The 27,935-nt window shown below is 38.2% G+C and overlaps 1 protein-coding gene across 1 annotated transcript; it reads left to right on the top strand.

Annotated features, from left to right (window-relative positions):
- Window positions 1–2,009: 2,009 nt before the first annotated feature.
- Window positions 2,010–22,487, top strand: grin3a (glutamate receptor, ionotropic, N-methyl-D-aspartate 3A). The gene is made up of 9 exons (XM_053515812.1): window positions 2,010–2,699; window positions 12,766–13,367; window positions 15,335–16,385; window positions 16,516–16,661; window positions 17,930–18,045; window positions 19,187–19,338; window positions 19,491–19,649; window positions 19,828–19,898; window positions 21,862–22,487. The coding sequence occupies exons 1-9, from the start codon at window positions 2,010–2,012 to the stop codon at window positions 22,214–22,216; spliced, it is 3,342 nt and encodes a 1,113-aa protein (XP_053371787.1). The 3' UTR covers window positions 22,217–22,487.
- The last annotated feature ends 5,448 nt before the right edge of the window (window positions 22,488–27,935 follow it).

Below are 27,935 nucleotides of genomic sequence, written 5' to 3'. Positions count from 1 at the left end.
GCAACACACCGACCTACCTCTACTTGTATAATCTTCTATATTTACGTAAAAAAAAAAAAAAAAAATATATATATATATATATATATATATATATATATATATATGACAACTTGAAAAATTAGAAGGTTAGGGTAAAAAACAATTTCTCATTTTCCCACAGGATTAAACAACAAGCCTCATTAGCATCTGTTCATTCAACTGATCTCTGTTCACAGTTAAATCAGTGGGGAATTAATCGCTAGTTGTCAGAAAGCACAATTCACATTTATAAGGTTAAAACATTATCTGCTGTCATGTGTAAAGTGTGAGTAAGTGTTATTCTTTGCTTTGAGTGTTATGTGATGCATCACAGAGGTTTTGACAGCCAGTATCTGATTATAGTAACTGAATGGATCGATGCCAATCTCTCCATGACATAGTTCACTGTTCAGAATCTGATCAAAGCATGATGTTCAACATGTGAAGAAATCACACTTTGCTATCTTAAAAAAAATAATAATTAAACCAAGAAAAAGCAGATAGTCTGGATCATAAAATATAAAAGAATTACTGCAATGAGATTAATGAAACACTTCATGTTCTGTTGAATGTTCTTGTCTTTTTATTAGGTCATTTCAGTTTTATGTATGTAAGCACTCTTCTCCAATTTAAAAATGACGTAACAGCGAGTGGGGCAGCACGATGGCTTAGTGCTTAGCGCTGTCGCCTTGCACCTGGGTTCTGGGTTTGATTTCTGCGTCCAGTCTGTGTGCATGAAGTTTGCATGTTGCTTGGTGGGTTTTCCTCCGGGGACTCTTGTTTCCTCCCACAGTCCAAAGACATGCAGACTAGACAAATTGGCGTTCCCAAATTGAGCTGTAGTGTGTAAACAAGCATGTGAGTGTTGGTATGTGTATGCCCTGTGATGGATTAGCACCCTGTCCAGGTAGTTCCCCACCTCGTTCACTCAGTCTTTTGCAAACCTGTATACACGATAAAGTGGTAAAGATGATGAGTGATGGTGAAGGAATATCAGAGACATTTTGTCAATATCTGATTATAAACTCACATGTTGAGGCTTAGGAGAGTAAAACGACTTGATCACAGTCAATGTGTCAGGAAATCATATTTATGTTTTAGACAGGATGATTTTCTTTGTGATTGCTACAAAAATGGCTCCTACAACAAAGGCAAGGTTATAAAGCAATCTAATTCCACGTGTTTTGGTGTTGATCAAGGATACTGGTATGGAAAAATCAGAAAACTGTTCCTATGATCTGTTCTATCATTTGCAAACAAGGTCGTAACAAGTGCCTTGATTTTTTTTTTTCAACCGAGCTGAGGGGAAAATCGCACAATTTGTGACTGACTATTTGCAACATGCTAATTTGTGCATTCAATTGAATTCCACAGTTTTGATGCAGTCATGGTTGGTGTCTGTCACGCCAGCGTGTGATGATGTGTGTGATGATGTGTGTGTAATAATAATGGTGTGTGTGTGTGTGTGTTGCAGCATTAGTGATGGCCAGCGCAGCTTCACGCGCGCCTCACTACGGAAAACGGTGCGTAATTGATGAGCTCGCGCGCCGCCTGAACGTCAGTGAGTCGTGCCAAACGCTGCGCCGCTGGAGCTCCGCGGTGGGCGTCGACTGCCCCGGGTCTTCAGGCGTATTTTGGGAAGACTTTCCTGTGCGTAAATGCGCGTAAAAAAATCGGATTGGATCATTAATATGCATGCAAATACAAAGAAAACGATTAGGAAGTGTACATCGGAAAATTTCAGATGTAAGTAACAGTAATAATAAATATTTTTCCTCCTTAAATTCTTCTGGAGATGAAAAACGGCTGTTTGGAAACGCGTCTCGAGCGCGTGCCGCTCGCGGTCACTCGGGATCCGGAGAGATACCTCACCGCGCGCTGGACTTTACCGGAAAAACGAGCGAACCGGCGCTGGACGCGGAGCAGGAGACGGGAGCGCGGACGCCGTCTTTTTCCCGAGCGCGTTGAGAGCAGCAGGCTGCACTGAGGGGATGCCGGATCCGGGCAGGTTGGTGCTGCTGCTGTTGCTCGCGCCGGGCGCTTTGGTGCTCGTTTTGACGCCCGCGTGCCTCCTCGCGCACCCGCAGCCATGCCAGATCCTCAAACGCATCGGGCACACGGTGCGCGTCGGAGCCGTGCACCTTCAGCCTCGCGCCGCCGTGACGCACAGCTCCATCAGGAAGAAAGAGTTGGAGATTGGGGATTGGGATTGGGACCGAGAAACGGCTCGGGAAGAGCTCGAGGTAGTCAGGAAAAGTCTGAGTGTGAGTGAACCTGGCGCGAGACCTGGCAGGACTAACCAACAAAAAGGCGCGAAAATTAAGAAACCTGTAGAGAGTGCGTTTCTGCCCAGGGACTCGATTTTCATGGCTGCGGAGACTCTGAACCGATTACCGAACCTGTTACCGTTCAACCTGTCCTTGGAGATAGTCATGGCTGTAGAGCTGGGACTCGGAGAGCTGCCGGCTTTCTCCTTCTTCTCCTCTTCACCTCCACCTGTGGGTTCCGACCCCATGTCGTTCCTGCAGAGTGTGTGCCACACCGTCGTGGTTCAGGGAGTTTCAGCCATCATGGCGTTTCCACAAAACAGAGACGAATTCGTCAAGTTGGAGTTTGTGTCCTCTTCACTGCACATCCCGGTTATCAGCGTCGTCCAGAACGAGTTCAGGCGCAAGAGTCGGGTACGAGTCTCTTTTCTTTTCTTTCCTGCCGTCTTTGGGAGAAAACTGAATAATTAATCCTACAAGATGAGGATGATACGGTAATGATTTTATCCCTGGTGGCATTCTGAAAACCCTAGTCTATGTCACATATATTCAAGTAATCAGCTAATTACCAGCCCTAACCCAAAGGAAATGAGTTTGTCAGGGAAGGAAAACAATAAAATGTGCAAAGGGTACTTCAGAACCAGGGCTGGCCAACTGCAAGACAGGGACAGAATAGCACATTGCAATAATTGGATAATAAAATGTGTTGCAAAATATTAAATAAGTGGCATATCCAGATTTACAGAAACGGGAATGACAAAAAGGCAGTGAGTATACACTGAATATGAACTGCCTAGCCCCCCCAAAAAGTGTGCTTGTGGTGGGCAGTTCATGTGTGGAAATGGGTTCTTATGCTCCCAAAACCAGTGTTTCACAATTTGAGTCTTGAAATATTTCTGTGCCATCAGGAAAGAAAAACTGCAAAGATGTGATAACTTGGCCATTAGGTACATTCAGGTCATCAGCTGACTTAATTTTATTGCCACACCAACTGAAGCAACCCCAGATCATAACACTCTCCAGTGGCAGGTACTGTACAGTGGGAACTATGCATAATGGGTGCATCGCTTCATGCACTTCCTTCTTACCCTGATGCACCTATCCTTTTGTAATAGGGTCTTTCTAGACTCATCAGATCACATGACCTTTTTCTATTGCACTAAAATCCAATGTTCAAGCCCGATCCTGTGACAGCTTAATCGGTTAAGGCTGTGGGTGACTGGATTGCTGATTGGAAGGTCAGGGATTTGAGCCCCAGCATCACCAAGTTGCCACAGTTGGGCCCTTGAGGAAGCTTAACCTTATGTGCTCTTCAATGTGCTGTAAAGTACATTTGACAAATAATAGAATAATTACTAATTATTATTGCACTGTGTGTATTAAAATACTTTTAATATTAAACAAAGCTGTAACTTCCACTTTTCTATTTTATCATTAACTTCCCCAAACATTTAACCCTTAAAAAACCAAGCAGCAAAGATCTGTGCCGGCAACTCAGCATTGGTCAATGATGATTAAAAAAAAATATGTGCTTATATAGAAGCCATTCTGGTGTGTGTTAATGGGGAGGCCTCAAACTGTGTATTTGGGTTTTCAAGATGGAAATTACCAGAATATGGGAATGGAGTAAAAATGTAAAACTCATAAAATTAGCATATTATCGTTATTTTTTTTGGTCATAGAAACAACTGAGAACAACCATAGAAACATGTGATTGTGTGTATTTGTGCTATTTCTTTGCTTTTGTGACCCGGTCTTTAATTTTCTTAGCTAAGTTGTGTTTGGGGAATTCGGTCAAAATGAACAAAAATTCAGTTTATTAAATTGCTTATTTTTGTCCCGAAAAAAATATGTCACTCTATATTGCACAATCGTGATCCCTATACCTGTATATGTTTTAAAAAAAAAAAACAGCTAAACAAATAATGGCTAAAATGATCTGAGCTTTAAGAGCTACATGAACGCTGAACACAGCCATTCATGATTTTCTTTCCAACCAAATTTCTTATGCAAAGTTGACCGTTCAGCACTGTCCTTACAGGCCTTAGTTGCTTTATAGTTCCTTATACTGAATGAATTCATTCAAAACACCAACAACACTACAATGGCTGGCTGTGTATTTTGAGACTTTTTAGCCCACAATGCAACAATGTTTATATATATATATATATATATATATATATATATATATATATATATGAAAATCTCAGTTTGGCCACTGCTATGATCCTCGTCTAAAAGCCACCAATAGAAGAACACTGGAGAAAAAGAGAAAACTGACAAGACACATTAAATAGATTGGTGACATAGAAAAACATACTAAGTGGCAGGAAAAAATAATTTTAACACACTTTGAACAATATTTTATACAGTTATTGTTGACATACATTTTCTGGTCAGGCTGACAGTCTAAGCAGATCATAATAATTTTCTTTAATTGCAGGCTTGTTGTTAGAGCCGTCATTTTGGAAACAGACATATAGGACATGTTGTCTGCTATAGAATTAAATTAATTAAATTAATAACCAGCCTAAATTAATATAAACTAGATATACTTCATTAAATATGTGTAGATTGCAGCCTAGGTGTTCTCACAGGTAAGCAATTTGAAAGGGTGTCAGCTGCCAATCTCCACCACCCTTTTGGCCACACAGCTAATTATAACAAAGTTGCCGTGTTTTAAAGTTTAAGATTACCTTGCATTAATTTACTCATTGTTAATTTCTGATTTGGGATCATGCCAGTTCAGGATTTATTGCCTGCAAGGCAACTTAATGCTTACAGGAAAAAAAGAAATTATTGCATATTATAGGACTTTACGACAGTTAGCAGACATCTATACCGCTTTATCCTGTATACATAGTCAAGGGGGGCCTGGAGCCTGTCCCAGGAAACTCAGGGCACAAGGCAGGAAACACCCTGGATGAGACACCAACCCAGGACAGGGAGACTCCATGCACACAGACCTGAGACGAGAATCGAACCCAGACCCTGGAGGTGAAAGGCGACAGTACTAAGCCAACAAGCCCTGGGATTTATCAAAATTTAGATGCAAAACAATTCATTATATATGTAGATAAATGTTTCTGTTAGGGATAAGAATTCCCAAGGACCAGCTGATGCAAAATAACCTTAAAACAGCGGAACCGCCGAAGTGGGCTCGTATTCCAAAACACTCGTAAATCAAAGTTAATTTTCCCATAAGAAATAATGGAAACTCAAATTATTCATTCCACAGCCCAAAAAAATAAATACATAAAAATAATTAATGCAAAATATAAAGTCAAAATAAAACAAATTAGCCTGCACTTTACCTTTAAAAAAAATTAAAAATAAAGTGTTTCAGTTTATGCGTGTGTGTGTGTGTGTGTGTGTGTGTGTGTGTGTGTGTATGTTTGTGTATGTGTGTGAAGCTAAAGTAAGAGGAGACTCTTACTTTCAGCCCCTCCTGTCTTCCCCTTTTCATCTTACACAGTAAACCTTTCTCCTCTCTTATTTAAATTTCACACAAACACACACACACACACATTAAGTGAAAGACAATTTTGTTGAAAAAATTAGCAAGGATCATCGCTAATGACACTCACGTGAGCGCAAACTAACATAATCACTGCTGTAAAGTAAAACAAACAAATGAACCTGCACTTAACCTTTGAAAAGAATCGTGACGGAGCAGTGTTTCTGTGTAGAGCAGAAATTGTGTGTGTGTGTTTTCGTGTGTGTGTGTGAAGCAAGGGGGGGGGGGTGTAAAGGCAAGAGAGAGAGAGAGAGAGAGAGAGAGAGAGAGTATGCGTTTGTAAAGGAGCATGGTGTCAAATTACATGCGCGCATACAAATAACAACAAGCTAAAACAGAGAGGGAGAAAATGGATTTTTAAACTCTCCAATTAGACTTTCTTTTGCTTTTCATGTGCACACACACGTGTGTTATAGTATACAGTACAAGCGTGCACAGATGTTGTTTATACCTGTAAGAGACCTTACAGACCTTACTTATACCTAAGACGATTACCCACAATTCTGCAGTGCAAGAGATGATACATGATGATACATGATACTAGGTACTTGTAAACCAAGTAAACCAAGTCTTGTAAACCAAGACTTGTTCGTTTTTCAATTTAAAGTTTATTTAAAATCTTCGCTCATCTTGCGGAACACTCGCAAACCGCGTTACTCACAATCCGAGGTTTCACTGTAATGATAATGCTTTGCTGCCAGCCAATGTGTAAATAGTTTACAGCACACTGCATGTAGGGTTATATAGGAACAGAACATTTTGCCGCCACAAATGCAAACATGTATACATTTTAAAAAACATATATTTTACCAAATATATTTTGCTTTCCGTGTGGAGATACATGAATTACCCCACTAAATTCACTTTTTACTGCATGTCTAGTATTAATTAGTGTACAGTACACATACACTATTAATACTACACTACACTACACTACACTACACTATATTAAGACATTGAAGCATCTGTGTTTACCACTGAATACAAGAACAAGAAGAGTTAAAAATGAGTTCTTCCTTTAGTGCAACAGTTGTTCCAGATTGATTCTAATAGACTACTGACTTCAAATGAAAAGCAAAAGGAAAAAGTCAAGTAATGACAGGTCTGCTTCTATTTGATCTTCTGTTTCTAGATTCAAAGCCATCTTGGGTTGAAAAGAAAAAGAGCAAATTCCATATAAGAAAAAAGACTCCTAAGACGCCCTTTATTAAAGCAAACATGTCAAACATTTTTATCCCTCCTTAGAATGATCTAAAGAATAGACACATGAATGACTTTGTCATTTGTATCTATAAATAAATCCAGCTTGTGATTATGTAAAGCTTCCAAAACCTTCTCCATAGTGGTGGAGTTTGTCTGCAGACGTCGTTCAGGGCTGTCAGTGCACTTGAAGTTAGCACCATCTTCTGGTCAGCTGGGTCTCTGTTTACATGTGTTGAGGTGAAAACAAGCCCTGAATTCAATACAAAGTCCCAGGGTGCATCCATCAACTTCCAACGGCAATTAATCTCTGTCAGGGTTGAGCGAATCTTGTTATTGACCTTTGGTTTTTTTGTCTGGTAGAAACAGTGATGGTCTCTTTTTTCAGCATAGACAGAAGGTAGATAAAGACACGCTCTGGGTGTCTGGGATAAAGTCTGAGTCAAGATCTGTCTTGTTCCATTCAGATCTCTCTACACCAGATGCTTTTTCATAGTTAGCTATGGCATATGATGCACAAAAATGTGCCAGATGGAAATGATGAAAAATCAAGGTCTTAATCGTTTATTATACTAATGGATGTGCTGGAATACAAATATATGCAAATATTATTTATTATGCAACAGTTTGTTTCGACTGAGCAATCTGATTGGATAAGAGGCATTCCACAAGTGGTGATAATACACGGTAACATCACTGGAATGTTTAACTACTGTATATCTCTCATGAACGTTGGTCTGTACGGTCCACCATACCAAGGAAAGAGCAGCTGCCTGCCAAAAAAAAACATTTAAAACCAGTCACAGAGCCACGTTCAACAAAAAAAAAAAAAAAACACATCTGACACATGTCACACATGTCATCTTTAAAAAACACCTTGACTGATGAATAATTGCTTTTAAGTCGTTCTAAAACGCATACTGTATGAACCATCCTTTTCCATTATTTACAGCTACAAAGCTAACTATCTCCTAGCAGGGCGGAATTCCAAATCGCTCTTCAACCCCTGATCCAGGGCGCCATTGGGTGTGTGACAATGGGTTGTATACTATCTTTAACCCCAGGATGGATTTAACCCCAGGAGCCAGAATTTAACAGAACTGATTGGAATAAGTGGAAATATAAAGAAAAACTTAAGACTTTTATGGGACTGTCCACCTGATCACTACTTCATTCTCCTCACCTTTTGGCTACATATTCAATTCAATTCAATTTTATTTATATAGCACTTTTAACAATGGTCATTGTCTCAAAGCAGCTTCACAAAATAAAAATAAAATTGTAGCGGTAAGAATTTAGAACTTCTTTTGCCACTTATAATTACTTTGTCGGTCACCAGCTTTGCCAGCAGTGGTTAGTTAGTTTCTATGAAATATAAACTGTACTGTAAGAACTGCGAAGAGCTATAATGCCTTCACCAATTAGGTTATGCAGTTATGCCTATAATCACACCGTGCTGATATTCCAGCACAACACACTCCTCCTCATGTGATATTGTTTAAATATATTCTGAAAAGTCCTGTATGATTGCTGAAATGTAACACAGAAATTTTAATACATAGTTGGCTGTTTTTTTTTTAAACACCAAATGCTGTATATGAGAATTCTAGATTTTTTTGTGATACAAAAACTAAAAAGATCATGTGAGGAAGTCATGTTTTAAATTTTTTTCTAGATAAATCATTTAGTCCTACAATATGCCCATGTCAAACGTAATGTGTCGGACAGTGTAGAACATATGGCACCTTTAGTGGCAGATCACTCTTAAGCAAAAGTATTGAAACAGACAGATTTAAAGTAAGCAATGTTCAGCATTTGGTTGCATATCCAATATTCTACTTCCCTCATCAGGATTACCATCATTAATAAAGATTAGCGAAGCTGTTCCAGAGGCAGTCATGCAAGCCCAAGACATGACACTGCCTCCATGTTGCATGACTGATGAGCTTGTGTGGTTTGCGTCATGATCACATCTTTTATAAACAACAAATAAAGTCTTTACAGGTGAAACCCAGGCCTCAAACCAAGGCATTTAGAGCTACAGTACTAATTGTGTGAACTAGTTGTCTCCAACCATTTTTTTGCGCCACTATCCAGATTTATGTAAGACAATTTTCCACAGCCAGGCCATCATGTGCTCATAACAAAGCATAAAGTACATAAAAAAATTCAACATACCATAACACACCGCTGAAGTTGTTCCCCAGTAACATTTACATTTAGGCATACGCTCTTATCCAGAGCGACTTACATTTTTATCTCATTATACATCTGAGCAGTTAAAGGATAAGGGCCTTGCTCAAGGGCCCAACAGTGGCAACTTGGTGGTTGTGGGGTTTGAACCTGGGATCTTCCGAACCGTAGTCCTATGCTTTAACCACTGAGCTACCCCTGGTCCCCTGTAACAAGATAGTCCCATCTGGGACACACAAAGTGTATTTCTCATGTCCAGTCTGCTCTGTAATTCCATTGCTGTCACTGCAGACAACCCCATTTCACAAAGATGGGTTGTTGGAAATGTAAGCAGGGTTTTGAGTTGTCTCAAACATAATTTTTAGACTACATCTATTATACAGAACAGGCTTGGAGCATGTGAATCACCTGTTGCAAAAGGCTGGTAGTTGAGGTAGGACTCTTGGAATTCTTTTTTTTTTAAATGCAGCTTTCTTTTTGTTGGCAGTCTCAGATGCTCGTCTGCTGTCTCAGCATTGGAAATTCATCCTTTTTTTAAAGAAGCTTTCAAGAGATTTTGTTCCCAATTTAAGCTAGAGTAACACTAGCTTAATTTTATTGGATATCAAAACCGATCCCGCAACCCTGAATACAGGATGAAGCGGTATAGAAGATGAGTGAGTGATCAAAACCGATACAGAGAGAAGTGTTGGAAAGAGGTACAGATACCGTAGAAGCAATGGGGAGATGATCTGATAATTTTTTTGTTTTTTAATAAAACACGGCATCCAGAATATGATGGTAAAGAAAATTTTAATAAAATAAAGAGCAGTAGGAAATACTTGTCAGTCACATTTTGGATCACTTGGTAAATAGGTTTAAGCAAAAGGTGGCAACAATACCTCGGTTGTAACGAGTGGTTATTTCAGTCAAAGTTGCTTTTCTATCAGCTTGAATCAGTCTGCCCATTCTCCTCTGACCTCTAGCATCAACAAGGCATTTTCGCCCACAGGACTGCCGCATACTGGATTTTTTTCCTTTTGAACACCATTCTTTGTAAACCCTAGAAATGGTTGTGCGTGAAAATCCCAGTAACTGAGCAGATTGTGAAATACTCAGACCGGCCCGTCTGGCACCAACAACCATGCCACGCTCAAAATTGCTTAAATCACCTTTCTTTCCCCTTCTGACATTCAGTTTGGAGTCAAGGAGATTGTCTTGACCAGGACCACACCCCTAAATGCATTGAAGCAACTGCCATGTGATTGGTTGATTAGATAATTGCATTAATGAGGAACTGAACAGGTGTTCCTAATAATCCTTTAGGTGAGTGTATGTCCCAGACATGTTATTTGTATTTTTATTTATTTATTATGTTATTTTATTTCATTATTTCTCTTAATTACTTTATTTTAATGTGTGTGTGTACTCGTGCTTGTTTGGTTGTGCACTGTAAAAAAAAAAAAAAAAAGGTTGTTGCTTTCAGATGCCTCTCAAAAGCAGCTTCCGGCAAAAATAGACGAGAATCTTTAGGAAAGCGGCCTAGAGAGTTACCTCTGGGAGACTTCTGAAACACACCCCTGACACCCACATGACAGTGATCAAGCCCTATAACCGCGTCAAATCCGGAACATACCGATAGTGTTCCCGTTGTAAACAAAGCTGTATGTACGTACTGTATACGGAAATAAAAACTGAAATTCTTATTTATCTTATAATTTTCATCTTTTGATTTCAAATGCACACCTTGCCATTCATTTTGTCCACAGAGGACTGTATGGCATGTAATAGTTGGAAACATGATGAATATTGCTATTAATTATTCTATGTTGAAGATACAAAACAGATAATCATGAGACATTTTGCGAAAGTAACATGAGCAAATATGATAGGGTAAAAAATATTTACCAGATTGTAATATATATTTACATCCATAGCATTTGACAGATTATCCACTTATCAAATCCACTTGCATTTTATCTTAGTATACATATGAGCAAGTGAGGGTTAAGGGCCTTGCTCAAGGGCCCAACAGTGTCACCTTGGTGGTGCTGGTGTTTAAACCTGGAACCTTCTGATGAGTATCCCAACACCTTAACCACTGGGTTTGTACCAGGATATCTAAATGTTTAGTGCTAAGCAGCTTAGCAAAGAAATCCTGATTGATGAAATATTGTACATTGTGTTATGGAGTTCTTAAATCTGACTTATCAAAAGATGATAGTTTTATAATGTAAGTAATGATGGGCAGAATGGCTTAACAGTTTTTATTGTTGCCTCACGTCTCCAGATTCGGGGGTTGATTCCTGTCAAAGGCTGTCCTGTTTTATTTCTTGCTAATTTAAAGTTAACCTGAGAATGTAACACATTAATCTTTGTCTGGCTGTGCTGCTCTAAACATATTAAACATCTTCCTAAAACCACGATTTAAGCTGAAGGACATGACAGGGTTCTTGTATGTTCTTGGTGTAAACTGAATATTATATATTCAAAGCAAAATGTTTATGGAATAAATACTTTAAAAGAAAGGGACACCCGCAGGGAAAATCTAGCTTCGTCTCATGTAGACTAGCTGTTTAACAAATCTGAGTAAACTGTAGGTGGTGATTATGGCTCAGCAGAAAGATGGATCAGTGAGTATGCTTCGTAATGATCTACAAGTTAAAAAGATTATAGCATAATTAACTTATGAAAAAGGAAGGGAATTTTTCGAACAAAAGAAGTAAAACTTGCTTTGTTCAAAAATAAATCCATGAAAGTTTTTTTCCCAGCTAGTTATTATTATAGTGTGTTTTCCGCTGGCATTTAAATCTGTCTCCCTCAGGGAAAACTACACTGTGTGCTAATCATTTCATCCAGATGTTTTGATGAGTGACTTAGTGAGGTGGTACAAGGTTATTCAATACTGCTTTATCTATTAAGCCTCCAGTATTAGGTTAATAAAGACTGACATTCATGAATATCAAGATAATTCGAAATATTTCAGTTAATCTAACAGGTGTGAACAGAGTTTCCAGGTTCATTGTTTGTTTATGCCTCATTGGGCTAGTTTTAAAATAAAAGTGCGAGCCAAATATGACCTCACAGCCATAAAAACACTGAGTATAGAACTGCCCTCAGGTCTCTAGACCTTAAAGACATTTATGTAGACCCTTATATTTAAATTCCTTAAAATACACCATTTAAATGCAGTTTAAGGCAGTTGCTAATGTGCATGTTGAATACTGATACATCAACCTGTACATAATAAAACGCAATTATGCCATTTCAATGTTAATGAAGACACTTTGCAAAAATGTGGAATATTAAACTGTTTTTTGAATGTTTTCTGGCTGTTGATGTCTATTCAACAATTAAGCATTAATTGGATTGGTAGACCAGATGCCAGGGCTGATTCCAGCACTGTCATCTGATTCTTGAAAATTTGACTGAATCGGTGGAATGGGCATTACTTATTGAAAGCGGTTCAAAGCAAGCTTGCTGTCTGTATGCTGTGCTTCATTGCAGTGAAGGACATGAGCTGTCCGTCTGTCTTTTTTTTTTTTAGCTCTATTTCCTGTAACAGTTTTTTCTTTTATTCTTATCCAACAGAACTCGCTCCATTTCCAGATGGCCATGAAGAATCCCCAGACTCCTCAGGCAGACTTAATCTACTCTCTTCTTTCCATTAATAATTGGTATGACGTGAGCCTGTTGATGTGCCAGGAGCTGAATATCTCCCAGTTTGTGTTTTTGCTTCGCAACAATTCCAAATTTCACTTGGGTTCCATAGTCAACATTTCCATCAACAGCAGCAGCAAAAGTGACTTTCAGATGTCCTTGCAGGGTCACATGACCTCCGTCAAGGACATAATGTCCACCATTGTGACTTTTGGATGTGATATTCGGGACATAAAGAGGATCTTTGTAACCATAGCGAAGCTTGGTTTAGTGCTGCCAGACTACCACTGGATTATAGGGGACTCACAGAACGTGGAGGTGTTAAGGACCGAGGGGCTGCCGATGGGCCTTATGGCGCACGGGCGAATGAGGCAGCCAGCTCTGGATCACTATGTCCAAGATTCATTGGAGTTTATTGCCAGGGCCGTTGGATCAGCTGCTACTGTTTCTCCGGAGCTGGCTCTGATCCCTGGTATCACAAACTGCATGATGATTGAGGATAGAAATCTCACCTCAGGAAAATATCTGTCAAGGTATAGAATTTAAGCATTCTACAACATTTTCGGCTTCATCCATGCATCATTTAATATCTGTTACTGCTGTATATTTACCAGTGTTGGGAATGACAAGTGACCGTCCGATACAATATTATGATCATTCCAATTAAAATTGTATTGTAATAATTGTGATATTGTGTATAAGAATCACGGTCTTATAAATATTCCGATTCAATAATATATTTTTCAGATTTTACAATTCTAAACAAACTTGACAAATAATTCACTCCTACCAAACAGGATGCAGTGCTGCCTGTCAATGTTTAAATAGTTTAGAGCACATCACCTATAGAATTATAGGATATAGGATTAAAATATAGGATTATAGAAAAGTCGCACTGTTTTACCATCTCAAAAACAAAAATATTTCATTCCCACACGTAGAACATAATATATTAATAGCCACCCAAGTGTATCTGCCCACCCTTTTTTAAAATTCTGTCTGGGAGAACGATGCCATCCGCAATCGATTAACTAGCAGCTGACAGTTTCTATTCGTGCTACCGTTCCTGTAACTGTGTATTCTGCAACCATGATAGTGTTGTAATGAGCGGCAGTAAATGCAATGGATGCCAGCTGCCATAAAAGCCGCATTTTGCTCTCTGAATGGGCTTTTCTTCATTAAAAAAAAAAACTGAAAGATTAACCCTTTATATAATCCATACTGTCAGCAGAGCACTGGTCAATAACTGATTAAAAAAAAAAAAACTACATGTATGGACATCCTGCTGATGTGTGTAGACGGCTAAAGCTCTAGACATCAAACTACAGTAGGCATTGGGATTTTCTGATAAGACTAGGATGTGCTTAAAAAAACATAATTCTGCATAATCATGACCCCCATAATGGTATTAAAACATAGTAATGCAAAAAAATGGCATTCAGTTTGGATTCAGTGTAACGAACCATGAATTCTCATACCAAAGGATCATCATACATCATTGTAAAGATTTAAAGTTGCATTGTTGCTCGGTCTATCCGCTGTGCTTTAATAAGCTTTTCTGTCGCCAGGAAAGACTCTGTCAAACACACAAACATGTTGTCTGTCAGAAACATCCCTGTTTATTAGCTGCAAAAGATTTTTTTTGCAAAAGAATTTTTATATGTTAAAACAAACGCCTGTGCCATCAAAATCTGTTACTACAAAGTACATAAACCATGAAAAATGTCCTGGTGTATTACTGAAGAACAAAAGAGTGGAAGTTGGACAGATGTTTTGATAAGAGTTTTTTCTTCTGAAAGACCTTTTAGTACTATAAGCACCAGGATGGGCTATTTCAAAAGTACATTTGGGCTATTTCAAAAGTACAAATGCAAAGTATTAGCATTTTTATATTTGTTATGTTTGCTGTCTTCAGATAATTTCAGCACATTCATCCCCCAAATTGAAGCCATTATATGAGCCTCCGTTTCATTCTAACTGAAAAATTGCGACTGTATTAAATGCCATACAAGTGCATAATGTGAGAGATGTGATATTGTCTTAAAAACATATGTGATTGACATTGTGCTGATAATTGTACTATATATCTATGTCTTCCCAAAGGATATCTACATAGAAAGAAAATACAACAACATGGCAGCTTTTAAAATTGCCCCTTGCTGGGATGAGCCAAGAGGAGAGAATAACACATTTATAGATGGAAAATGCTATCATGGTGATTAGGGAGAAAGCTTCCAGGGGTTGTAGGATATAACACTCTGAAACGTAGCTGTCATACTCCTGAAGCTAGCAACACAAAATCTTTCTCTCTGAACAAGGTATTCTTTACCAGCTGCCAGGAGAACTCATGCATACTAAGCTTCATGCTCACTGCAGAGTAGATTCCAGTGTTGCTCTGACAGTCATAGAAAACTATAAAACTAAACATCTGTACAACTTAAAAAAAAAAAGGACGTCATTTTAAAAAAGGCACTGAAATTGTTGTACTCCTGTTTCCTAGGTTCATGACCAACACATCATTTGATGGGCTAAGTGGCTACATTCATGTTCAGGATGAGTCTACCATTATCTCCGAAAGCCACCACTTTATTTGGAATCTGCAGCACGACCCCTTGGGGAACCCTGCATGGACACGACTTGGCAGCTGGAAGCAGGGTAAAGTGGTACTTGACTATGGAGTTTGGCCTAGCAAGAAACGTTCACACCCGGGTGGCGATAGGAGGCATTCATCTAGGTTGCACCTGCGAGTAGTGACACTGGTAGAGCACCCATTTGTATTCACGCGGGAGGTGGATGTCGATGGTCAGTGTCCAGCAGGGCAGCTCTGCCTTGACCCACTCACCAACGAAACAGCGGTTCTTGATGCCCTCTTTCATGACTTGCAGTCTGGCAATAGCTCTGTTCCCACCGAAATCAAGAAATGCTGCTATGGCTACTGTATTGACCTGCTGGAGAAGCTGGCTGAGGATGTGGGTTTTAACTTTGACCTCTATATTGTGGGAGATGGAAAGTATGGTGCCTACAAGAATGGCCGCTGGACAGGCCTGGTGGGTGACCTGCTGAGTGGTGCAGCGCAGCTGGCCGTTACTTCATTTAGCATCAACTCAGCACGAAGTCAGGTTATCGACTTCACCAGCCCTTTCTTCTCAACCAGCCTGGGTATCTTGGTAAGGACAAGAGATACGGCAGCACCCATTGGCGCCTTTATGTGGCCCTTACACTGGAGCATGTGGCTGGGCATTTTTGCATCTCTCCATGTTACTGCTGTGTTCCTTACCCTGTACGAGTGGAAGAGTCCATTTGGGATGACACCCAAAGGCCGAAACAGGGAACGTGTCTTTTCCTTCTCTTCAGCACTCAATGTTTGCTATGCTATCTTGTTTGGCAGGACAGCTGCCATCAAGCCACCCAAGTGCTGGACAGGCCGATTTCTAATGAACCTCTGGGCCATATTTTGTCTGTTTTGTCTCTCAACATATACAGCCAACTTGGCTGCCGTGATGGTTGGGGAAAAGACATATGAGCAGCTTTCAGGTATACATGACCCCAAGGTAAGTCTATCCTACATTTGATTTTTTTGTTTGTTTGTTTGCTTGTTTGTTTTTATGGACTCAATTTCGTTCTGATATGTGGTCATCGAATTCATTGCTAATACTAATTGAAATTATCCTTTCCTTAAAGCTCCATCATCCATCGCAGGGTTTTCGATTTGGGACTGTACGCGAGAGTAGTGCTGAGGATTACGTGAAAAAAAGCTTTCCAGAAATGCATGAATACATGAGGAGATATAATGTTCCTACAACCCCTGATGGGATAGACCACCTTAAGTAAGCCATAATCATTACAGAAAATTTCAGAAAACTAACATCAAAACTTGAATTGTCAATACTATAGCAGAGTAGAAATGCTCTTAAAGTGACTATTGTATGGTGGGAACCTCGTACAGTATGGGCAACTAGAAGCTAGGTAAAGTGGTGCTGGACTGTGGAGTTTGGCCTAAAAAAAGTTTTCAAACCTTTTCATAAGCATGGGAATGTATAGACTAGCATCTAGCATCCTCCAGCACATTCAGTTTTCCTGACTGCATCAACTGATTGTGTTCTTATACCTGTGCTCTTTTGATCTCTCACATCCTCTTTTAGGCGCTCCTCGGATCAAGGGTTTCCAAAAATCTGCTAGTATGGATTTTGAAAATCCTTCAAACAGCCACAGACATAATGGGATTTAGGATTTAGTCAACAAAATCAAATAAACTGTAGTGCATGCCATTTTTTTTCCAAGTCCAGCTTCAGACTATGTTTCCAAACTAGAATGCTGCTGAAATAGATAACTGCTAAAAACTTAGCGACAACTGCCTGCTGACGCCTTTTCGAACTTCAATATTTAAAAAATTAATTATTTCTATGAAACACATTGAAATGCTGTACCCTGTTCTTACAGAACATTATGACTACGCTCACATTACCAGCCTAAAATGACTCAAATCCTTTTAAACCTTATTAACCCTAAAATGACACAGATCTGTTTTTTAGGGCTGTTTGAACACCGTAAAATGTGAATGAGACTGATCAGATTGAAATATATGCAACTTTTTGCCGCTGCGCATGTCATCAGTCACCATGTGCAGCATGAGAATATCATAGCAGTGCTAGCAAAAGCTGCTAAAACAGCTAAAGTGAGGCATCTGGCTTTTCTAATGAATACAGCCAACTAACTGCCTGAAGAGCTTTTACACTAAATAATGACGTGTTTTAACCCAGATGGCGCAAGCAAAGACATCAATGTGTACATGTGTGCAAAAAAACAGGTGTTTTCACATTAGTCAGATAAAAGCTTTTAGTAATTATAAATGTGAACCATTATGACTTCAAATAGGATGTGACCAAAACAAACAGAATTGAGCAATGTGGCTTGTAGTAATGTGAGCGTAGCCTTAGTGCAAATCTGAATTCCAATATATAATTTTCCTTTGAATAAATGTACAGTATTTTCCTCTTTTTGAGAGAATTAAAAAACATTCATAAAAGATTATTTAGACATTGTAGTAAAAATGTTACTGTAGTGCATAATCCACATGTTTTATTTATCTTTTTAGGAATGATCCTCAAAAACTAGATGCTTTTATTATGGACAAAGCCCTCTTAGACTATGAAGTGTCCATTGATGCTGATTGTAAAACTCTCACAGTGGGGAAACCATTTGCAATTGAAGGCAAGTCATCCTCATTTCTGTTTTTCTTAGGATACTGAATGAATGCCATAATGTGCCAAGGAACAATATATGACAAGAATTGATTTCTGAAAATCAATTTAAAAACAGTGTTAACCAGTAAATGTATAAGAGTCATTCTACGATAATGGTACCTGAATTTTGTCAGTATTAAATAATGGGGGGAAATTAAAATTTAAATTTTGTATTTATTTATATTATTTTTCTTTAGGCTTGTACTTATGTAACTAAAAAATGAAAAATGTCAATGTGTCAAATGTCTATTCATATTCCAGAATATTCATAATCATCTTATTTTGAAATGTTTTTGAAAACAAGTTTCAGTCATAGTTATTTCAGTATTTAAACTCATTGGCAGTTTTTTATTATCTTAAGCTGAAGCTAAAATGTACGTATTACTTTTCAAACATTTTGCCCAATAGTCACTTGTTTTAAAGTGTGGCAGGTTTCTACATCAAAAAACTACACATCAGTTATTATACCATGTCTGTATAATTAATACATAACAAAGATCATTCTTGTCATATGTGTCAAAATTTTATAATGCTTTGTACCAAAAAGGGTGCAAGCAGGATGCCCTTGAACTGCACAGTGGTGTCAGCACACACAGAGGTGCTGCTGCAACTACTGCATCCATTCCAATCAATCCATTGCTCTGTGCCCTTACCCCTTCATAGCCATATGGCATGGTTATTTTTTCTCACCCTAGTCACCATGGTCAACTTTACACCAGTGTATTGCGCAGTGCTCACTCTCCACCACCATCTCAGAGGAACCAATATTGTGGCCAATTCATGTGTGAATACATGAAAGTTGAGTCCTGGTATATGGCTTGCCATCAGAAAAAAAAATCCATCAGTGGGATAACCTAATCATTCAGTACATTCGGGAACTCAGCTGACTTCATTTTATTGCTACATGATGTTAAGCCTTGACCGGACGAACCAAAGCAACCCCAGTTGCTCTGGAATAGGAATAGGGTAAATCTGTTCTCATTAGACCACATGTATTTTTAACATTGCTACAGAGTCCAGTCTTTAAATTTCCAAATATTATAGTTGAATCTATTGCTTGTAATCTTTTTATATTCACTAATAACATTTGCAAATAATTGAATTCCCAGGCTATGGCATAGGTCTCAAGCAGAATTCACCACTCACTTCAAATATCTCTGAGCTGGTTAGCCAGTACAAGTCAGATGGATTTATGGACATGCTGCATGATAAGTGGTACAAAGTGGTGCCCTGTGGGAAGAGAAGTTTTGCTGTGACAGAGGTAATGAAATATGCATGATATACCAAAGCCCAGTAGCAATCCATTGCCACATATTCAATCTCTTATTTAGTTTCATATGATGCTCAATATATGGAATATTTTTGTTTAATCTTTCGGATTTAATCTAACGTGCACTTTGTTGTGATATCTAGACTTTACAGATGGGGATTAAACATTTCTCAGGGTTATTTGTAATGCTGTGCGTAGGAGTCGCTTTGTCTCTCCTCACCACTATTGCTGAACACGTTGTTCATCGTTGGGTGATACCCAAGATGCAGAACAAACCGCATTATTGGCTTCATACAAGTCAAGTGAGTCTATTTATTGTCTTTTTGACTGATGACCTCGAGTATAATCGAATTTCATTTCAGTGATATATTAGTGCATTAATGATAACCTAAGTCAATTAAAAGTAATTAATTATATTTGCATATTCCCAGCTGCTCTGTGTGTTGTCTTTAATAACACTAAATACAATTGCTCTGTCAGAGATTGCATCGAGCACTTAACCCGACCTTCAATGAAGACAAATTATCAACTATTGCAAAACCAGAAAAAAGGTAAGGAGCTACTATTACACAGCCTGTGCAGACATAATTAGAGGGGCGTTTAACTCAAATCAGGAATATTGATTGTGCAGAATAACAAAAAACAATTATAAGAGGTAAAAACCTCCCTTTATTTCTTTCCCTGCTACACTAATGAACTTATCATAGTGCTTCACAAGTGTTTGCATACCATCAAGGTAAAAAGATTTTTCAGTTCACCAGAGACACGATCTGATTGCCTGCACAAGTCACAAAACACTGGCCTTTCAGGAACTCTTTTATTGGCCCAAATATGTGGAAATGGCTTGAAGCATGGTCAATGTCAATTAGTTTTACTTCTTCACAAGGAATTTCATCTCAAGTTCCGGTTTGACTTAAATGGCCCTTATATGCTGTAGGCACCCACAAACATACAGTATAATGAAGCCTAAAAACTAATAGGAGTTGAATAGAAACTCACTTTGTATTTGATAGAACCAATCATGCCGCTTGCTTATGACTCATTTACTGTCAAAGGTACCAAAGCAGCCAGAAGCTTATGACTAAATAGTGTTTTCCCAGTGGACAGTACAATTTGTCTGTCTTAATGCCTGTCTCAACTACTGTTCATAATTAGCTTTTTACTTTTTAGAAAATAAATAAAGAAAGAATTCTCGGAGATTCCTTCTTTAGAGCAGTAGCACCATTCCTGATTTGTTTATGTTGCCCAGAATCAGAGCCATCTATCAGTATGTGATCTGACACACCCATGCTGGAAAAGTGTTAAATTGTGGCAAAAGATCTGTCATACCATTGTAGGATTAATAACCTACCTATAAACACAATGTTTTTTTTAATCATCAAAACAATAGAACAAAAGTGATATTTTGCTATAAACCTTGAAAAAAAAACACAGTGACATTTTAAGCTAGATGTTGAATTCTTGCCAGGATCGATTTGTGACTGGCTGCGGTACCTGCATGTTTGCTTTTTATAACATAAATAAATAATTCTTAAAAAAAATTAAAGATTCGTCCTTTTTCAAAAACCAAACTCCTAACAGATTCCTAAAAAAACGTTTGCGCAGATATTCAAACCCCCTACTGATTTCAAAAACAAAATAGAAACGTAATAAATTCATAGATAGAGAAATAAATAAATGGATATATTTCTGTGAATATCTAATAATAAATATCAAAAGTGGCCCCTTTCCATTTGGCATATTTGCTGTTTGTGTGTGTCAAAAAAAATAACTTATTTCTTTTACACCCCTGCAACAAGCTAGTAATACTTTTAAACAGTTTAAATACAGTGCCGTTTTGGATGTTCTGAAAGAGAATTCAACAAACAAACAGAGCACAGTTGTGTTACCAATACTTACATTGTTACATTTGGGAAAACAGTATATACTGTATATAGAAGTTATATATGTAAATATGTACTATATTTAAAAAGTTTAAATTGTTTAATGTTTAAAATCTTGTTAGTGATCTTCCTCCTACAATAAACGTGTTTCCATGGACCAAAATATTTTACTAGTGAATTGTAAACCCAATCTAAAAAAAAAAATGCATCATGCAGACACTTTAGTTCTGACCCGATCCAGCCAATTACATTTTTTATTAATAATAGCAGAATAATGGTATTCCTTTGATCATCCATTCAACAGGTAATGTTCACTTTGTAAATGCTTGATCCAGTAGTTTTTCTATTGTTGGACCAAATGTATTCTTTCTGTGCATGTTCACCCCATATTGGAACTTTTACATCCATTCCTGATTGGTAAACTCTTTGAGAAGTCACTCCCACAAGTATTTACTTCGGACATTTATTCACTGGGTCCCTGGATATGGAAAGGCACTGATTGGCTCCTCATTTGATATGTGGTCAAGCAACTAACCAATCATAGATAAGACTGAATAAAACAAAAATACAAGTTACAAGTTAATGCTAAATTCTGTTTTGTTTTGTTTTTTCTTTTTTGTTCTACATAAAGGTGCAACATTGGAAGCAACCAGCAAAATCTATGGAACATCTGTGAAAACTCAGTCTGCCCTAATCACCACCTTTCCAACCAAGAGGAGCAGCAGAACAATCTGGAGTGTTTACAGTGTAAAGAGCTTCCTCCTCCTCCTCCTCCTTCTCCTTCCCCATCTCAGCTCAACAGACAGTTTCCTCTGCAGTCGAATGGGAAAACGGACCTGCTGGGCCTGGCACACAGCCCCATAGTGCAGGAGCTGACTGACCTGGAGACACACATACAGATCATCAAGCAGCAGCTGCAGCTGGCCATGAAGAAGAAAAAGGAGCTGGAACAGTACCAGAGAACCAACATGGAACCCGAGTCCTAGAGCAGGATCTGTAGCTGTTTTTGGAATGTCTGTGACTCTGCAAAAAAAAAAAACTTATCAGTGGATTATTTTGCTTCCTAGGTCGAAGCTTTTGATGTTCTTCTGCACATATTTTTAAAAGAGCATTTTATTTTTCTCTTTGTTATTCAGCTTTCTCTTTTTTGAATGCTCTTCAAAAAGGCATATTTCCGGTCTAAACGATGTGAGAGGATGGACAAGGCAATGAGGAGTTTGGATACAAACGCTTTCTCTGAGCTCTTCATTAACTGGAAGACGTTGTGTGTGTGTGTGTGTGTGTGTGTATACTGTATGTGTGTGTGTTACTGCAACGGGCAGCGTGACAGTGTAAGGGAAAAAGCACTCTGCATCAGAATGATGGTTAATTATTTAAGATGTCAAATTGTGATGTATGAAAGCACCTCCTGCATATCAATATAAAGCACTAAACTGTTTTATATAAGGAAGCATGAATGCTGTCTTTTGGGTTGCAAAAAAGGAGTCTTTATTGTGAACTGCGAAAGGAATCTCTTAATTAAAAGCAAGCTTTGAAATACTTCTTAAGATCTACTTTAAGATCTTAAAGGCTCGAACCTCTTATTCATTTGTATTACATGTGGTCTGGGTAGATTTATGTCGATTCTAGAGCGCATTCTGTTGGCAGTGGTTACTAAAATAAAAAGACTTTAATTTCAGGATTTAGGGTTTTATTCACACTGCCAGTCCTAAGAAAAGGAATAATTTAAGGAGGTTCAACTTATTGGCCTGCGTCAAGCAAAGAAAACAATAAAGTTACAGGAATTGGGTTAAGAATTATCCAACTCTGTATAAAAACCTGGAAGGATAATAACACTTCGTGATATGAAACAGTATAATAATAATAAAAAAAAATTAACAGAAGAAATCACAGCAGTGTTTAATAGTGAAAGGAAGAGCATTTCCAAACACAACAATAGGTAAATGTAAGGTATTTGGATTAGTGATTATTAAGGCTATAGGGAAAAAAAAGCTTTAATTTGCTAGGGAGCAAAAATATTTGACTTTGAAAGAATGAAAAAAGGTCATGTGGTCTGATGAGTACAGATTGACCCAGTTTGCTAAACGATGAGTCTGTGTGTGTCAGGATAAGATGAAAAGTGCATGAAGAGATGCACCCATCATGCATAGTGCCCTCTGTACAAGCTGGGTTCTGTGAGCATGAGGAATCATTTTCACATGTTAATTGGTCACCACATTGTGATCAAAGTTAAAGGTGGTCGAACATAATGTTGAAAGTATGAGACTTTTTTTTGGCCATGCAGTGTACAGAAAAAGGGTGTACTGTAAATCAACTAAGATGGAATTAAAACAGATTTATTTCCAGTGTCTAAACAGCTCCCAGGTCCCATGGGCATCTGTGTTAAAACTCAAATTCTGGATAAATTGCAAAAAAAATTAAACATTCAGGTTTTTAATTAATAACTCATTCATTCATTCAACAATTCTGGGGGTACACCCAGATCTCAAACAATATAAAATAGGCACAGTGTAATGAGACTTCCAAGTCATCCAACATCCTTTACGCAGAAAATGATTGTTATCCATTTTAATTAATCTCTTTTTTTTAATTATTATTATTTCTTTGTTTTACTTGGCTGTTTTGCCACAGTTGTAATTTTTCCTATCATTCAAAAACTGACTACAGATACAGTTGGCATTTAGACAAGGACTTATCTTTTTCTGTATTATACAGTATATGATGGGATTTGGATGGGATTGAGGAGCATTAGATAAATAGATAAATATCACCTGCCCAAAGTCCATTTAAAAAAAAAAAGTGAAATGCTTCCACGTGGCCAGCATTTGTACTGTTGATCCGCTTCTCCTGTATGTACGTGCAGGAAAACAAAGGATACAAAGTGTCTTAGCCACTTATAGATCAGTATTAATAGTGGCATAAGAGTGCAGCAGAGAGCACAGCTGACCCAGAACTTCAAGGTAACCTCTCGGTACAGCCCAGTGATTTGTATTCTCTGTGTCTAAGTTGGTTTTCTCTGGTATACGGTGCCCTGAGGTGACCCCATGCAGGGCATGTCTGTGTGTCACACCCTAGGCTCTGGATCCTAATTGTTTTTTGTTTTAAGTGAAGCTTTTTTTCTTCTTCTTTTTTTTCAGAATTTAATTTTTTGACTGGGCAGAAATTCAGTGTCTGCTAAAATTAATACTTACATCTCTCCAAGCCACATATATCAAACAAACCACTGTCATTATGTTGCATTACAGGTTCCTGGGCCTGGCCCTGGTGTACCACATGTCATGCACATTTAGTGTTCCTGCTCTCATACATCCACCCAGAAAGTGATATTAATTAGCCGATTAAATGAATCAGGTGTGTTTAATGCAGGCCAAGGGGTACTCCAGAATCACAGGTGGAAGCCAGTGCATTAAATAATAACACATAGACCAACCAAAATTGGTTATAAGTGAATTAAACACAACAAGGCAAAATCTCAAACTGGAAGCATGGAACAACACATGAAGTCAAGTGTTTTTATTTCATTTGCATATATTGTGTAGTCTAGCTTTTTACCCAAATCAAGACAAGAAGAGGAAGAACATGGTCTTCGTTCATATTAGTTAGAATGCAATCCAGATGCTGGATAAATAAACAGGTTAAGAGACAACATCATGGCTATTTGTGGGTCTTCCCCAAACAGTTGCCAAAAATTCGATGCATTTTTTTGCTGTAGTTTACAGTATAACTAACAGGGACAAACCTTTTCCAGCATAACGATCCCCGTGTATACAAGCCAAGGTCCATGGATTGCAAAGAAAGAACTTAATAGTCAATGCACAAAACACCACTGCACACCTTAAAATGACTTTGAACACTCACTGGCTCCCAGGCCTCCTCACTTAAAACCATTGTCTGACCTTACTAAGGCTCTTGTGATTAAATGAGCATAATTGCCCACAGCCATGTTCCAAAATATGGTAAAAAGCTTTACAAGCATAGTAGAGACTGTTATGACAACAAAGAGGACTGAACCTGATGTAATGCTTTTGATTTCTACAAAGGGCACATACTGTATAGGTTTGATGGCCAGATGTCCACATACTTTTACCTGAATAGTGTAACCATACTGTAGCTATAGCATCCATCCACTCTATCTATAGTATAATACACACTTTCCATTTTACTCCCTGTTGTTAAACAGGAATCAGATTGAACCGCTTTCCTTTGGGTACGTGTTTTAAAAGGTCAAGCCTGAAATTACAGCAGCACCTCTTGCATGGAGTGCGATAGCTCAGAGTCTTTGGAATGTAGTATGCTGGTATTTATCACAGAAAGTGCCATGTTTTGAAAGGACAGAGCTCGTTTAACAAAAGGTTTAAGATCAAGATATTCATTATTTTTTCTAAAGTGCTCGTGTCTTATGTCTTCGCCAAAGTGTATAGTCAACAAGATCTGAAATCAGTAGGAAAGCATTTCTTCTACACTGGACTTTGGATTGTAAGACCTATCTGTAAGAATTTTTTGAATGTTTGTCTGTATTCTTTATCGCTGGGCCATTGGTAAGTTGGTAGTGTTGGCAGCAAAGTCCAAAAAAAGAGCAAAGAAAGGCACTGACCGATAGGTTCTACAATAGGTTCTAGACAATACTTTGTTCAGTTACCACTGGTTACACCTCAGGGCTGGCCTTCATACTGTATGGCACCAATTGGAAGCTTCACATTTGATCTTGCCTACTTGAGTTGCCCTTTTAAATAACATATTTGTATTTACCGCATATACTTCCACCCTTTAATATTATCTCATAAACACAAAGTAATATAATTGCCTTGTTCTGGCAAATGATACTCTATACACCTGGCTAACGTCCAGCAGTATCATAACGCAGTGGAGGACCTGCATGGCTATTCATTCGCACAGACACAAGTAATGTTAACCCACTGCAGGATTTTGGCACTGAACATAATGACCTTATGGTAAATTGTATATATTGTAATTGCAGCTTCATTTATATTCATTTAATTTAGATTATGAAACTAATCTGCCTAGCTGCCAAGTTTTGCTATAATCATAGTCATGATAATGTCACTGCTAGGCAAACATTGGCCTATAATAAGGATAGGAGGCACCTACAGTATACAGTACATCATAAATTCCACATGTTGGCTTACTATGAGGGTGATAAAAAAATAATCCAAACTCTGGCTATAGAATTTATTCTTTTAATTTGAATTTAATAAGTGTGTGGACAGGCATTGTTATATACAAGATCACAACGCCCTTGGATAACAGTCCCGTCAGCCTCTCAATAAGCATCTCACTGTAACGAGCTCTGTTGATTGTTGAACATTTTTCCTGATAATATTCCAATACTGGCCATTGAGAATCCCAGATAATTGTAAGAATCAATTCTCCAGCTGATGGTTGACTTTTGGACTTTTTCTCATTCAGCGATTGAAGATGTTTTCTCTCAAACTCGTAGTGATGTATCCATGTCTCGTCACCAGTAATGATTCCATTTAGGAAACCTTAACCATCCTTAGAGTATCGGTCCAAATTTTGCTTGCTGATATCCAAACGCTTCTGTTTATCCTCTTCTGTGGGTCATTTCGGCACCAGGTACCCCCTTTAGACCACGTAAAATGACTCACTGTACACTTCTCTTCTTTCAGGCAAATCACAAGCAGGGCATCCATTTTCACTCGCACCGCAGTTACAAATAAACTGATGCTACACGTTCACACCTGGACAGCAGTGACTGGTTTTGAATTAAAATGCAGCATGACATTTGCTAAGTATGCTTCTGAGCTTAACAAATTAACTTTAAATTAACAAAATTATGTAATTAGATCAGCCATTAAGACATTAAAACATGCCGAATAGCTATATTTCTTCAAAATAAATCTGATCTGAATTAATGGATTTTTGTATATAATCAATTCTAATTGCAAAACATTTTGCCTGTAAAATCAACACACCAATCCAAGTTATTCTTTTATACTTATATGTCACCAATCATTGTTATAACTTGCTTAAATTTTCATCAGTACTCATCACTAATTTAGTTTGCCTCGTTATCTTGTGTAAAACAGATAAGGTAAAATTATCATCATGCTTTATTATGGATAACCTGGAGAAAGTCACAAAATTTGGCATGTGATTATGACCAGCTGACATGTCTGGGTATCAAAAGTAAGTAAAAAAAATCATTCTGATCTGCACTTTGTCTTCACATTACTGTATCATGCCCCATTTAGATAATGAGAGCATGGAGAGGGCCATCAGAATGCTTCAACTTGGTGCCACACAAGCAGACACCGCCAGATGCTTTGGAGTTGCCAGGAATACCATTTCCAGGCTGTGGAACAGATTCAGAAAAACTGGTTCCACTGCAGATCGCATTAGGTCTGAAAAAACAAGAGTGACATGAGAAGACCAGACAGACTAATATGTTGGTGTAATTTAAGAAATCGTACAGAAAACGCTGCCACTAGTGGTGCTGGTATTCCAGGGTTGTACGCGCCAAGTCGTCGGACGATTCAACAACGTCTGGTCTGCTGGACTTGCCGGGAGGCTTCCTCGTTGGGCATTGCTGAATCTACATCAGTGACTTTTATATTTGTGGTGCTGATGGACACAAATTATGTCCAACATATGTGCGACCATGTGCATACAGTACTGTATATACACCACTATCTGCTGTTCTTCAAAAATCAATCCAGTCCAAGC

This window comes from Clarias gariepinus, chromosome 17 (genome assembly GCF_024256425.1).
Source record: "Clarias gariepinus isolate MV-2021 ecotype Netherlands chromosome 17, CGAR_prim_01v2, whole genome shotgun sequence".
Classification (NCBI taxonomy): Eukaryota; Metazoa; Chordata; class Actinopteri; order Siluriformes; family Clariidae; genus Clarias; species Clarias gariepinus.
Note: the sequence above shows the minus strand (reverse complement) of the source record. Positions and strands in the feature narration are given on the sequence as shown.